Source organism: Argiope bruennichi, chromosome 3, assembly GCF_947563725.1.
Source record: "Argiope bruennichi chromosome 3, qqArgBrue1.1, whole genome shotgun sequence".
Classification (NCBI taxonomy): Eukaryota; Metazoa; Arthropoda; class Arachnida; order Araneae; family Araneidae; genus Argiope; species Argiope bruennichi.
This window is the reverse complement of record NC_079153.1, coordinates 37346255-37360795: the sequence shown is the minus strand read 5'-3', so window position 1 is coordinate 37360795 and position 14541 is coordinate 37346255. Positions and strand designations below refer to the sequence as shown.

At 26.9% G+C, this 14541-nt stretch overlaps 1 protein-coding gene across 2 annotated transcripts; it reads right to left on the bottom strand.

The window, feature by feature from the left end:
- Positions 1 to 684: 684 nt before the first annotated feature.
- On the bottom strand, positions 685 to 13371 carry LOC129962566 (15-hydroxyprostaglandin dehydrogenase [NAD(+)]-like). Of its 2 annotated transcripts, none has more exons than XM_056076331.1 (7): positions 13234 to 13371; positions 7971 to 8094; positions 5741 to 5814; positions 5491 to 5587; positions 3881 to 3957; positions 1072 to 1208; positions 685 to 882 (listed from the first exon to the last, which is right to left on the bottom strand). In XM_056076331.1, exons 1-7 carry the CDS (start codon positions 13321 to 13323, stop codon positions 753 to 755), a joined length of 729 nt encoding a protein of 242 aa, XP_055932306.1. In that variant the 5' UTR covers positions 13324 to 13371; the 3' UTR covers positions 685 to 752. The 2 variants fall into 2 exon arrangements, with proteins under 2 accessions (XP_055932306.1, XP_055932305.1); XM_056076330.1 differs by having other exon boundaries at positions 686 to 882; positions 5708 to 5814.
- Positions 13372 to 14541: the final 1170 nt, after the last annotated feature.

Genomic DNA, 14541 nt, shown 5'->3' with positions numbered 1-14541 from the left:
TAGGAATTCAGGTACGTCATTGTGAAATCAAAATTGTTGATTTGAATCTAATTTTTGATCTAATTTGTTGTAGGTTAGAGATCCATAATGCGTTCTTTCTTACTCTAAGACATTTACTAAATTAATGCTAGACTGAATAAATATCATGAGAGCGTCGACGAATGAACACCTCCGCAATTGTACTCTCTGCTTTCTACCAAACTTAATTATCAATTCTTTATTTTATTTCAAAAAATAAACTAAAAGATGCCTTCGTTTGCAGAATAAAAGAATCGAAAAGCTTCATATATATAATGTATTCAGAAGAATTGTTTTAAATTATCTGTTTTTAAGTTAATATGCACACAAGACGAACTTGAAAAAGTTCCTTAACTATGATGCCCGAGTGCAGTTCGTATATTGAATGTCCACATTTTAAAATTTGTAATCCAAAATTAAATCATTCATAAAAATTTAGTCCTATGCAAAAATGGAGGGATATTCATAAACTTTTCAAGTATTCTATATAATGTTAATAGCATTAATACAAACCATTTCGAGAGTATAATGTTGCATTAGATAATATAAAAGACAACAGAAGCATAGATATGTGAATTTATTTTAAAAATTCTTGAAAAAAATATTTGAAATATGCTAGAATCTTTATTAAGTTTCTAAAACCATACAAGATAAATATTTTTACGAAAAATCTTTGCAAAATACAGCAAATATTTCCGTTTATTACATTTTGCTTCTCGGCTTAATACTACTACTTAAAGTGTTAAATTTTTCAATTTTTCTTGGATTTCAACGTACAAATATCCATCATGAGTAACAACTAATGTAGATCCATTGATTTTATCTTCCAAAAGTTTCATTGCTCCTTTAGCTACGTACTCAGGGCTGGAAGAAAATTAAAAAATTATAAAAAAAAATAATTAAAAAAATAATGATTAATAAAAATAATAAATGATTTTTTTTATGATAAAATTATTTTGAAAATACAATTATGAAAGAAATATGACAAAAATAGATAAAAATTCTTTAATCAACTTATTAGAAAAGAAATTTTTGAGATAAAAAAAATGATACCTCAATAAGTTAGGACGCTTTGAAAAGTCCAACTGAGGATCAAGGGTTTTATTTGCAGTGTCCAGAAGACGTGTATCAGAGAATGAAGGACATAGGGCAGTAAATATCACTTCATCTTTCTTAAAATGAAAAGGCAGCTAAAAAATATTTGATATATAAAAGCCATGTCATGACTGATACAAGTTGTCAACTCTAATCATGATCGAAAAATTTTCTAAACGAGTAAATATAAATATATTTTTCAAATTGAATGAAGTATTGAATTTCATTACTTTAAACTTATCAATGGCCACTAAAATTCAGAAACTTATCTATGGCTAAAATCATAAACTTTAGTTGCAAAAGAGTGAATTTCTTAAAGATGTTAATATGACAAGAATTACTAAATTTGTCTGAAAAGACCGCAATATCGTATAAACAAATTTCATTTATATATTTAATGATTCAAAAATAATATAATATTGATTATAAAATATAATTATCTTAATATATTATGTAAATCAAAGCTTTTTTCCGATTGTACACATATGCTTATCTTCAGTGATTTTGAACTAAACTGTAAGGCTACGGTTAGAGTGTATTCTTTATATATTAGATATGTTATAATTTTATGCTCAAATATAATTTAATAAAACAACATTTTTAATTTTTATTTTTAATTTAGCACAGAAAGTAAAATTATCTTTACTAGTTCGCCAGCTTTTTAAATTTACTTTTATGAAAAATACATTTTCATTTTCTCGTACAATTCAATATTTTCTGCTTATTTTAAAATTGAATATACAAAAGTATTTTGGAACCTCATTCTAATAAATTTGTGATATTAATATTTGGTTTGTTTATCTAATATTTCATTAATGGCATGAATAGGAATAGGTGGTACTTCTGCAAAATGCGTGAGCTTTCTAAAAACACATGAATGACTAAATAGATAGCACTTTCTAAAAACGCATGGCTGAATAAGCATATGGCACTTTTTAAAAACGCATGGCTGAATAAGCGGATTGTATTTTCTTAAAACCACAGAATGTAGTTTAAATACTAAAAAAAATTATAAAAAATGAACAGAAATTTCATTATAATTTATTATTTTCTCTTTTAATTTTGTAAAAAGCAAAGTTATGAAATATAATAGGGGAGATTTGTATATACACTCGAAATTTTGTGCTCAGAGTACTATTATATGTCGGTTTTTTGAGAAGCGAATAAACATTAAATATCATCTCACATAGTGCAAAAAGCCATATCAACAATTCCATAGTTAGACCAGTTGTACTGTCCAGAAAAGTTTCAACATGTGGAAAAGATTCTAAACAGCATTTTTATAGTTTTCAGTTATTAAACTGGCAATCCAAAAAGGGCCTCTACATCTTAATGAATAAGGAAAAGAGGTGGAGTTGAAGCATCGGTTTTTTAAGCTTAAATAAAAGGTTATTTGTCAGAGAGGAAATGGTTACATGAAAAAACATTATAGGTATTTAAAGCACCTAGTCATACAATATGAAAATAGTTTAGTTCTGTTATTAGTCAACTTAAAAGGAGAAATTTTTGAACAGATAGAAATGTTTTGAGTTTCAAGTAAGTGATGTGATACACATAAGGGGATGTCAGATACATTCGGCAGAAAATCGATATCAGCATTATTTTCTAAAAAATTCAACTTCGCCATAAAAGAAAAAAAATACATAGAAGTATTTTTCTGTCCGTAATTGCTGATCCAGAAAAATTAATCCTATCTTAAAATGTTGCTATAATATGTTGCCCTACAAATTCAGATTGTATTATAAACGTCTATACTGCGTTATAATTTTTAATATCTATAACTTTTGTATTTTATTTAAACTCGGAAAAGTGTCTCCTCCTTTTCCCCTTTATTCTCCTATCCAGAAACAAATAAAGTGAATCCTTTCAATGGTCAACCCAACATCTTAAAGAAATAAAATTGCTATTTTGTATTTTTCTGTGTCTAATTTGATTGAATTATGCAGTTGAAATCTATTAGTTAAGTCATCTTTATATCACAAAGGAAGTAGCCTTATAATTTGTTGTAACCATAATGTAAGAATAAAATGGCGACTTGGCATCCATTGGCGATATGCAGGTGTACCAACAAATAGATTTCAAATGAAATTTCATTACATTTTAACAGGACATGATTATCCAATTTCTCATTTTATAATGAACAACAATTTTTTTTTTTTTTTGAAGTAGAGTATATGGCTGCAAACACGAATTTATTTTAGTCAGAATAAATAATAATTAGTAATTTAAGAAATTGTTATTTTTGCTAGTAGTGTTTATTTCATAAAAGTAAAATACCTAGATTTTACCTCATATTTTCTTAAAAATTTTAAAGCCTTTAATTTCCGTTTACCATTCTAAAATTAATATAAATTGATTATTTATCGCTCATTTTAACTCAGTGAAGAAACAACTAAAATGCGCGCATTTTGAATAATAAGTATTAATTTAAAAACAACATTACAGAATTTGAATTCTACTTTATTCCAATATTATTTATTGCAGTATGAATAGTCTTCTTGGTATGTTAAATTATTTCAGAATTGTATAGTAAATTATCCACTCTTAGATATAATATAAAGTATCGAATCTTAAATTCACAAATTGACAATTATTGTTTAATTAATACATAAAAACTTCCAGTTATGAAATAAAATTTAAAATATGAAAAAAAATTACTTTTCATTGCAGACGAATAATTTTGGATAAGATATAAAGTTGAGTAAAATATTAACATGTAAATTCAATTTAAACAAATTTTTCATTTTTAAAAAAAAAATATACTAACACCACAACTTCGTGTCAGACCAACTACACCATGTTTTGAGGCAACATAAACAGGTATTTCAGGAAACGGCAAAAACCCTATAATATAAATAAAGGCATTCATTTTTACATAATTTTGGGCACAAGCACAAATATTTTTTTATAAATATACACTTTTTACCTGAAACTTGAATTTTTAATGTAAATTCGCATAAAATTTAAACAGGTTTTATGCAAATCAATGTTTATTACCATGACCATATAACTCTTTAACACAAATCAACCGTTCTGTTAACTATTTGTTTTGAATATTATCATGAGATGCAAATAATTATCATAGAATGAAAAAGTAATAAAAATCTACAAAGTAATTAAAAAATAAATATCTAATTCGATTTTGCACGAGGATATTATTCAAATTATTTATATCTTTGCAGGATGGAAATAAATTTTAAATAGCTAAATAATAGATAAAATGATTTACTTCTTAAACTCTTATTTAAATTTACTTCTTTCTTTCTCTTATTTAAAGCAAAAAAAGAGTTTTTAATTAAGAAACTATAATTAAACGTAAAGGTTTTAGATATTTGATTAAAAAGCGTTTAAACTTAATTTCTATTACTTTTCCAACACTCCTCACACTCTCTAATACTCAAAATATTTGTGTGATACACAGCAAGTATTTCACCTCTGCTCAAGATGCTTAAATGTTAGTCGCCAATCCTTTTCAAAGATAACAACCCTTCAGTTTTCATATCTGTGAGTTATTTGGCGTAAATTTCAATGAAAGAAAGGGATAAAAAATAAATGTTCCCCAAATCTGTGGTAAAATAAGGATTTCAAATTTCCAAATGACATCTCAATTCACTCATTCTTTTTTGTGAAATTTTTGAAGAAAACATTGGAATAATTTTAGTTTCCAGTAGTATGTTTTATTATACCAGTAATTACAAGCAGCAAAAAAGCCAAAAAGCCTTAATTTTTGATAATTTTTTGTTTAAAACAATGTAACATGTTTTCTTCCCTCCTCCCCCCTTTTTTTTTTACTTCCACTAATGCTTGTTCATTTATATATTTCTAAATGTTTGTTTACAATGAGTTGTTAAATTTCTTCAAGGAATTTTCACTCTTTTTTTTTACTGATTATTTTATTATGTACAAATCTGATGTATCCAGTAAGATTCCGAAGCCTACACAGATAATTGTGGTGGATCGTAGCACAGCCCATCTCTTGGCGTCTTTTTGAATTCTCGCCAAACGAGAGACGGATTTTTTTTAAAAATATATTTTTATTTTATTTTTTATTATATTTATTTTATTTATTTATTATTTTATTTTATTATTTATTTATTTATTTATATTATTATTTATTTATTTATTTTATTATTCTTTATTTATTTATTTTTTATTATATTTATTATTATTTCTGGCCTTCAGGTATCGCTTTTTAATCGAATAATAATAATAATAACAAACATTCAATTAGTAGTCAACTTGGCGAGATTTCAAATAAGTCGCCAAGAGGTGGGCCCATCTAGTATTTTACCGATAATTGGGATAATTCTGAATTTTTTTTCTTTTACCATTATAAAATAAAATATTGTTGTATGAATATTTTAAAATTTCATTTACCAGCAATCGAAGCAGTATTTATTACAACACCACCATTTCCGCCATTGCTCTTACCCATATACTGCAAGGCTGTTTGACATCCGATAATAGGTCCCAACTTAGAAAGAAAAAAGTATAAAAAAAAAGAAGATAAGTTTCATGCTTCGAGATGATAAATGGTTTTCAATTTTTATTATTAAGTGATAGTTGGAATAGAAAAGTACTTGTTCAAACCTACCAAATTGATGTCCAGCATCTTTTGGAGTTCTACTTCGGTTAAAATTCCAGCATTATTGACAAGAACATCCACTCTGTGGAAGGCTGCAAGTGTTTCATCGAAGAGTCCTATAGAAAGAATAGTCGATTTTTTATGTAAAACATATTTGAATATGATATATCTGTCTGGAAAAGGATAATGAATAAAACAGTTATACATTTTATTATTCTTTGTAAAAAGAAAATATTATGCATTTTTAGATTTTTGAATTCATCATAGTTATTTTATGTTCCTTATACAGATGTCAGCTGAAATTAAAACGCCGATATGTAATTGGTTTATAATGTGATAAGCAGTTGGTTAGCATAGATAAACCTTTCCATAGATATTATTTTAATTCACAGAAAGAAAAGTAGGCATGTGTTTGAATCTAATCAAATCTCACATCTAATCAAAGTTCAAAGATAAAATATTCGGATTTCGGTTAACCATTTAAAGGGCCATTTTTTTCTAGTCATATTATGTTAAAATATTTTTAGGATTGAAATTAGAATAAGGAAAAGGATTCATTTAGCTTATTAGATAAATTTAATTTGATTAATTAATTAATTGGGTCCATTAATAATTAAGTAACAAATCAAGACACATCATTTTGTGTGAGATAAAGAACTGAAGCATCTAAGTTTCTGTCTCTCTAACAAATTTGTCAGAACTTATGCCAACCTACATAATTTCATACAAAGATTGATAAATTTGGTGGGAAGCATACTTCCCACGGCACTAGAAAGGGTTAAATTATATATTTGAAAGCTATATCTAAACCAGCAGGGGTTGCATGCTCTCTATAAGTGTTTTCCCGAAGGAAATTATGGACTTTGAGTAAAGTCGCGAATGCCATGTTCGCATGGCAAAGGCGAGTAATAATTATGAAATATTGATTTCATGACATGAATCTAGCATTTTTACTGAAAGCAACATACCATCTTTGCCAATTAATCGTTGATATACGGTTAATAGACACGTGCCAGAAAATGAAATATCTATCTTAGACACCTTTTTTCTAAATTTTAATCAAAATTTGACGTAAATATTGTCATTGCAGAGTCACATGTCTAATTTATTTTATTTTAGTCTGTAGTGATGTTCATGTAGATTGTTGTATAAAGCACTTCATCAATATTAGAAAAAGAAACTCTTTATTTCACTAACAACTCATCATTGCTTAGCGCACGTACACATAGAACGGGGATTCCCCGGGTGAAGTACTAACATAGATTGTATTAGGGAAAGTAGATAGGTAGCGCTTTAGAATAACATGAATGAAAGATGGCACTACGATCACTACAAGTCATTGCGTTTTTGAATTGTTGCATTATATGTATGCGAGTACATATCGACAAACGGTCAACTTTTTGAAAAATTTGCTTCAAAGTTTATTAATAATTTATATTTTTGATGTTAACTTGTGCACCAATTTTATCTATTTAGCATGTTATATTTTGTAATTATCGCGTTCACTTGGTGTCGAAGAGTCGGACAGACGGACTTCTTTTGTGAATAGATTTTGTTAAAAATTTGATAAATATTTGCATATGTGGTGCAAAAACCATATTTCAAATTTCAGAACTCTAGCTCAAAAGTTTTTGATTTATTGTACAGTCAGATAACCATAATACCAAAAAAAAAAAAACTTTTTTTTCCCGATATTAATGAGGTATGAAAATTGATGATCCCTGAAAATCTCGGGTTCGAATTTTTTAAAGAATTTTAATACTTTCTCTGTGTATTTAGAACATTAAACAAAACAAACAATAACATGCTTTAATTCAAACCAACATTTTTTTGAACTTTTGTGTGATTTTTTTATTAAATCGAAATATTTTATAATTAATCTTTAAAACGGTGACGACATGTACTGAAATATACTTTTGCCTGGAGAATTTTGTCCATATTTGATTAATCTGACCAGGTTCAGTTACCTTTACATTTCAACTTGGAATCTATTAAAGAACCTTTTCTATGTGACTATAATATAATTATTTAGAATTTTTTGATTATGAGCAAGTTTCTTTATTATGCGTGTATATACACAACTCTACTTTATTAATTATGAGTAAGTATCCTACTTTAGCCGCCCTCTTATGATTTTGGTTTACTAATAACCTTATCCATACTGAATTATTGTTGAGTCGTATGTAAGTAAAAAGCTCATTTACTAAAAGTTATCTTGTTAAAATTATAAACGAGTAGTAAGTAATAAGCATGGCAGAAACTTATAATTTACTTGCATAATCGGTTTGTTTAGTTACGTCACAAGAAACCACCATGACATTTTCTTTGCCATAAGTAAGTTGCTGTTCCTCGGCGAATTGTTTCGCTGTTGATTCCTGAATATCAGCTATGCATACCTGTAAATAAATGAATATCAGGAATATAACTTTTTGTTTCATAAACTTGACCAAATAAATGAGACAAGTTTTGATAAATGAGGTAAGAATGCATTTATTGAAAGCTATCCTTAACAAAAATATTTTTTACTGCATTATTCACTTGTTTCATCATTTGTAAATTAATAAAACTACATTTTATTGCTTGAGTGCATGATTATACGTAGGCTGTTCAGTAAAGGATGATAATAAGTAATGAAAAGAAATAATTGCAGATATTTAACATCCAAATTTTTGCAGGTGTTCTCAAAATACTTCCTATAACATGCAATGTATTTTTGCTGTATATTTTACCACTCACTCTGGTGATCGAAAAATCCTACTTTGCACAGGTTTCTTCAAACTTGAGAAAAGAAAAAAAAATCCCATAATGCTAAATCAGGGCTATACGCAGAATGGGAAACATACGTGATGTTAATTTTTGAAATGTAAACGATGTGTAATTTCGGAACCCCACGGCACACAAACACATGCAGTTTTTCTTCGAACACAATGTGTGTGTCATCCAAAGAAATTTTCAGTTTTTCTGTAAGGTCTGCTAAAGTGATTCCACTAGCATCCCTCATTTACACTTCAGCTGGTTTTGACCCGTGGTTGTTTGTCATGTGGATGTTTACTTCTGCTGGAACAGTCACTAGAGCGCTTTGTCTATCTTCCTTTGAAGCTCATTGTTTTCCTACTTTAAACATTTTAAACTGCTGAGCTGTAGGAAAGGGTTTACTCCTAATAATCTTCCCGTAACATATTTCAGGCGACGATTTAAGGAGCAACACATCAAAATTTTGTTTTTGATTTGTTATCCCATGCTACTTTCATTTTGGTTTAGCGAAATTGAAACAACGACTACATGGCCGGCTGCCAAAGTCATAGCAATGACATCATAACCGTGAAACTTGTGGCACCAATTCATCACTCATTCGATTACACATGCAATATTAAATTAATTTTTCTAGATTTGTATATCATTTTTTTAAAAGAAATAATTATCATTCTTTATTGAATAATCCTGGTATTGTGAAGAACCGAATTTCGTAGCTCTTTCACATAAAATGTGAAGGACTCATACTTCGAACTACAAAATATTTGATCTTTAATCCTGTAAATAAGTCAAAGTAGCTTTAAATTTAAAAGAACAAAATAATCGTTTAATACTAATAATCGTTAATCATACAACTGCTAAAATTCCAGATAGGGAACTTCATATAATTAGGATATTAAATAAGTGCCCTCATCTGTGAAAAAAGATGCACGATTTAAACTGTGAATGGTTCGAACAAGAACAGATTTTTTTATTATTATTAATTTGGATTTCATTTATGTGCAGCTGTTAATGATATGTACTACATCTGCAAATAGATGTCAAGGAGCGAATTTTCATTTAGTACAGTAATAGCTGTAGTTGGAAGACGAAATGATACTGAGTTCATACGACTGACTGTCCGAACCGATTAGCTGAAAATATAACCACCTGTCTATTTGGACAATGTAAACATTTCAAAACTAGAGTGTATGCACTGGCAGATGCTAACTCATTTTCATTTAACTTTTAACAATTATGGTTTTATTTTATCATAATTTTTTATGTTAATTTACACAGAATTGATAAACGTCATGGTAATTTGAATTAGAAATCTATTGTATATTATACAATCGCTTCTGCTAATATTTAAAATAGTTCTTTTGTTATTTCAAAAATTGCTCATTTATTGCTTTATATTTCCTATAATATAATAATTGTTAATTTAGAAATTTAATTAAGGATTTTTTTTTATTCTGTTTTCATTACTATTTAAACCGTAGTTAATTTCTTTAATACCATTTATAATTTACTTAAGAATCATTTGTATTTGCTAAATCATTATAAGAGAAATCCTCGTCTAAATTTACGAATATATTTGAATTCATTGAATTATTCATTATTTAAATTATTGAATGCTTGCGGTTGATATTTTTTAAATTATAGATTACTTTTTATTTCTTGTTATCTGTATCTGATAATTATTAGTTAACTGAATATATGATAATGTTCGGGTTAAAAGAAATGCAATAAAGGATATAATGTAAACTGAGCCATTTTTCTTTGAATTTTCACAGAAAGCATTTAAAACCTGGCAATTGTACAGTAAAAACTTGAACATAATTTGCTATACAATGGTCTTTGATTCCCAGTGCATTATAATAGCTTCAAGACAAATAATATCACATTATTTATTCTGCAAAAAATTGCACGAAATATAAGCGTAGCAACATAGCATATTCATGTGTTATGCACATAATGTAAAAGCACCATGTCAAGTGAAGTTGCATTTGCGATAACATGCGCTGTAGTATTTAGCTGCAACGCGCTGGCGCACTTATGCTTATCATGCGACTACGACATTGCATGAATTTGACACCATTGGATTTTCTTCTTAATGTTGTATCTTTTAAATATTTTTTTTTGCTGCAATATACCAAAATAATTATATTAATTTCTTTAAATATTTTACTTTACCCATAAAGTTGGCTATTTCAAATTAAAATAACCCAGAAATTGATTTGACATTAGATTAATTATTCCGAAATTCGGTGACTTGGAGATAATTCAGAATAACCAGAAAAATGGATTTAAAAAAATATAATTGTTAAAATTTTGTTCTTTATAAAAATTATATAATTATATATAAATTATATAGTATAAATATGTATAAAAATTATATAATATAATTTGATAAGAAGAAATCTGATATATTTTTAGATGCATGATATATAACGAGTATATGTGATGATGGAAAATTCTACTAAAACAGTGATCGATAAGAAAATCAAATAATTTCTGATAAAGTTCACTCACGTGAATTGTGACACAAGATCTGATAGAATGAACTGAGTAAGTTGATAATTTAACGGTAAGATAAAATTTATCGCTAAAATTTTGTTTATTGATTGCACGAATTCCTAATTATTTCAAAATTTTGGAAATTTTAATATTGCTACCTTTCAAGCAGAAATAAAAAAAAAGACCTTTTACTCAAAAGAATATCAAAGATCAAAATTGATTTTAACTTAAACGGGAACTTATAGAGAAAAAAAATATAGTTTTATTATATTATCAAAGAAAATACATTATATATATACATTGCAGCCGCAAAAAGTAACCCTGATTTTACAAGTCTTAGCGATGTCATATTATATATGCGAGTAATATCTTCTTTTTAATTTGTTTAAAATCGTATTCACTATACTTTGAAGGAAAGAATAAATAGGAAGCCTCTATCATGACCAAGATTCAAACGTGGATTATTGGATCCACAAATGTTTTCACCTGTATACGGTCATAGCGAGTAATCGCATGCCCGAAATATTGAAATATTTTATAGAAACTTTTTTTTTCTACCCTAGTCATGTTTCAAGGAAAAAATGTGACGATTTTGTGAAAAAAAAGACTTTAGTTTTCTTGTATTTTTTCTACAATGAAATAAAATTTTAACCTATTTTTCTATTCTTATTTTTCAAAAAAAATTGTTAAGTATTTATAAAATATATCATTCGAATTTAGTAATTCACTTAGAGATCCACTCCAATACGCATATTTAAGACAACTATCTTCGTAAAAATGTACTATATTTTTCTAATATTAATTATTGAATAATAAATCGCTTATTATACTCTGGCAGGTTATCGCACTCAGAAATTCACAAAATAGTAATTGGCTTTCAATTGTGTAGTGCGTTTATTAATCATTTAACAATTTCTAACCCATTTCATTTATTGAGTATGTTATCATTTCATAGGTCAGTATCTTAAGTGAAGGCATGATAGTAACTTTATTAGCATTGTATAATAAAGTAATTTTTGATATATTTGCAATAACATAAATAGGTTATTTATGTTATTGCAAAATAACCCATATGCAAAAGTGACGATACAAGACGATAACCCATATGCAAAATACCCCATGCAAAAGTGCATTAAAATGCTTCTGATATATCTTGACAAAATTTCTTGAAAGTTAACACATTGATTTTGTGTGTATTCTATATAGCAATATACAACTAATTTAAAATACGTTATTATTAACAGAACTCTTGAATTTGCATTTATTAAAAAGGATCTATTTTACACAATATTTTCCAATGAGTGTTGTTTATCACCATTCTTCTATTTCCTTTGATCAATATTTGAAAATTGAGATTATGTTAAATGTTTTATTTAAATTTTACAGTTATGTGCAAATGTTATTTTGAAATTTAAATATATATATATATATATATATATATATATATATATATATATATATATGATTCAATTTGTCTGATTGAAGTTGTCGCGATATTTTTTTGATCTCTCATTAATTAGGATTTTTCAAAACGTAGATTTTTAAAATCTTATAATGATATTCTTGTAACTATTTCAAAAGTTCAAAATTTGAGGAATTTCAATTTCATTTGTTGAAATAAAATTTTGAAAAAATTTTATTCAACGCACCCGTATTTATTTTATTTTCAAAAAATATTTTTGAAATATACCGGATAAAAATAGCACTGACGGCTTTCTTCCCATTTTCAAATCGATATGAAGTCTGAATACAGAAATTCTTAAGAGTTTTATATGTATTCCTTTTAAAATAAAAACTCAAGAATTTCATTTTATTTTTGAGATTAAATAGAACCCCTCTTTATCTAATATAATGGCAAACAATTGTTAAATTGGGTGTTAATTATTTTTTTACTCCTATTATGAAACAACTGCTTAAATATATTAGATTTCCTTAAAAATTAAAATTACTTCATATAAAAGAATAAGAAGGATATACATATCTTATACAAGCTTATCTTAGAATTAATTTATACCTATTTCTAAGAGATAAAAAATGTTTCCAAATAAAGTAGATTTAATGACTTAATTTTTTTACATATTAATAATATTTCTTTCTAATAAAGTGCCGGTATCTCTTTATAACTGCTTTAATACCTGCTATCAGAAAATAAAATAGAAAAAATGCGCTACAGTTCCGCTGTCCAGCAATTTACATTTACATTTACAACAGTAATATACTAAAGATACAAAATTAGGTTAAATATATTATAAAATTTCAATATTAAATATTGAATTACGTACTCTGTATCCCTTCTTCAACAATTCTATGCAAATGGCGGCTCCAAGACCTTGAGCGCCTCCAGTAACTATTGCTACAGACGAGTCTGACATGGTACAAAAAGATAAACCAAAACCTCTTTAACTATAATTTGTTTCAACCGTTCCTTCCAGAATTTATTTGCTCCTAATCTTCTTCTATAAGGACTATCGCGCTTTGTTATCTGGAGTAAATATGTGATAAGAAAATGTTTCTTCGAATGTTTTTTGTTAAATAATCATTTATAATTGTTTTATTAGAAATAAACAGTAAAGTTTGGTTTAAGAAATAGATTTCATTCTCAATTTTTTCAAACATAATAACATATATTTGTATTTTTTCAATTATAAATATTTAAACTGCAATTTATATCTATTTGAGCTTAAGCATTTTAACCCTTTGGACTCGAGAGGTGACTCATAGTCATCATTCAAGATGGCTTATCATTTTGATGTTTTATTTATTTATTTTTCAGAGTTTTGATTGTTAAAAATACCTACAGAATGGTGTAAAGATGTAAATTAACTTTTTCAACTTGAAACAATTTTATATATTTATTTTTCGGGAAAATAAACAAGCCCTTGTATTAGTTGAATAATTTTGCATCGAATTACTTTTCCGAGTGCAGAGTGTTAATATACAAAACAGGCTTCACGCAAGAGGAATAATTTAACTAGAAAGTAAAATCAGATGCATACCATGTACGCTAATTTATTTTTTCGTAATTTTATGTTTTAATAGTCATGAGCTCAAATGATCTTTTTTTATCAGTAAGATCTTAGGTAATTGCCATAATTGTCATTGAAATTTTTCTACCGAAATTCCAAACACGTAGAGTTTATTTTTTATTTATTTATTTTTGTGTGTGTATGTGTAAATTATTATTTAAATCCAGTTGGTCTGCTTTACAAATTTTAAATCTCAGCTTATTTTTTGACACAGATAGCGAGTGTATTTCAATTTTTGCATATATTATTGAGAGAAATTTTACTCCTAATTTGTGTAAAGGAAATTGTTTTAAAATGCTTTCTATATTCGATCCAAATCTGATAAAATTTAGTCTTTGTGATTGCGTACATTTCTTAATTTAAAACACTCTTTGTGCAAACAAAGCTTTAAAACATTTTTTGTTAGTTCTGGAATGATTCTCTGTCTACGTTTTTCTTCTTTTACCAAATTTGTCATCAATTTTCAGAATTTTTTTTCATTGTCTATATTTTTTTTAACGCACCCGTATTTGCACTTAATTTCATTTGCCATTTATTGAAGAAACTAGGTATTCGAATGGTTAA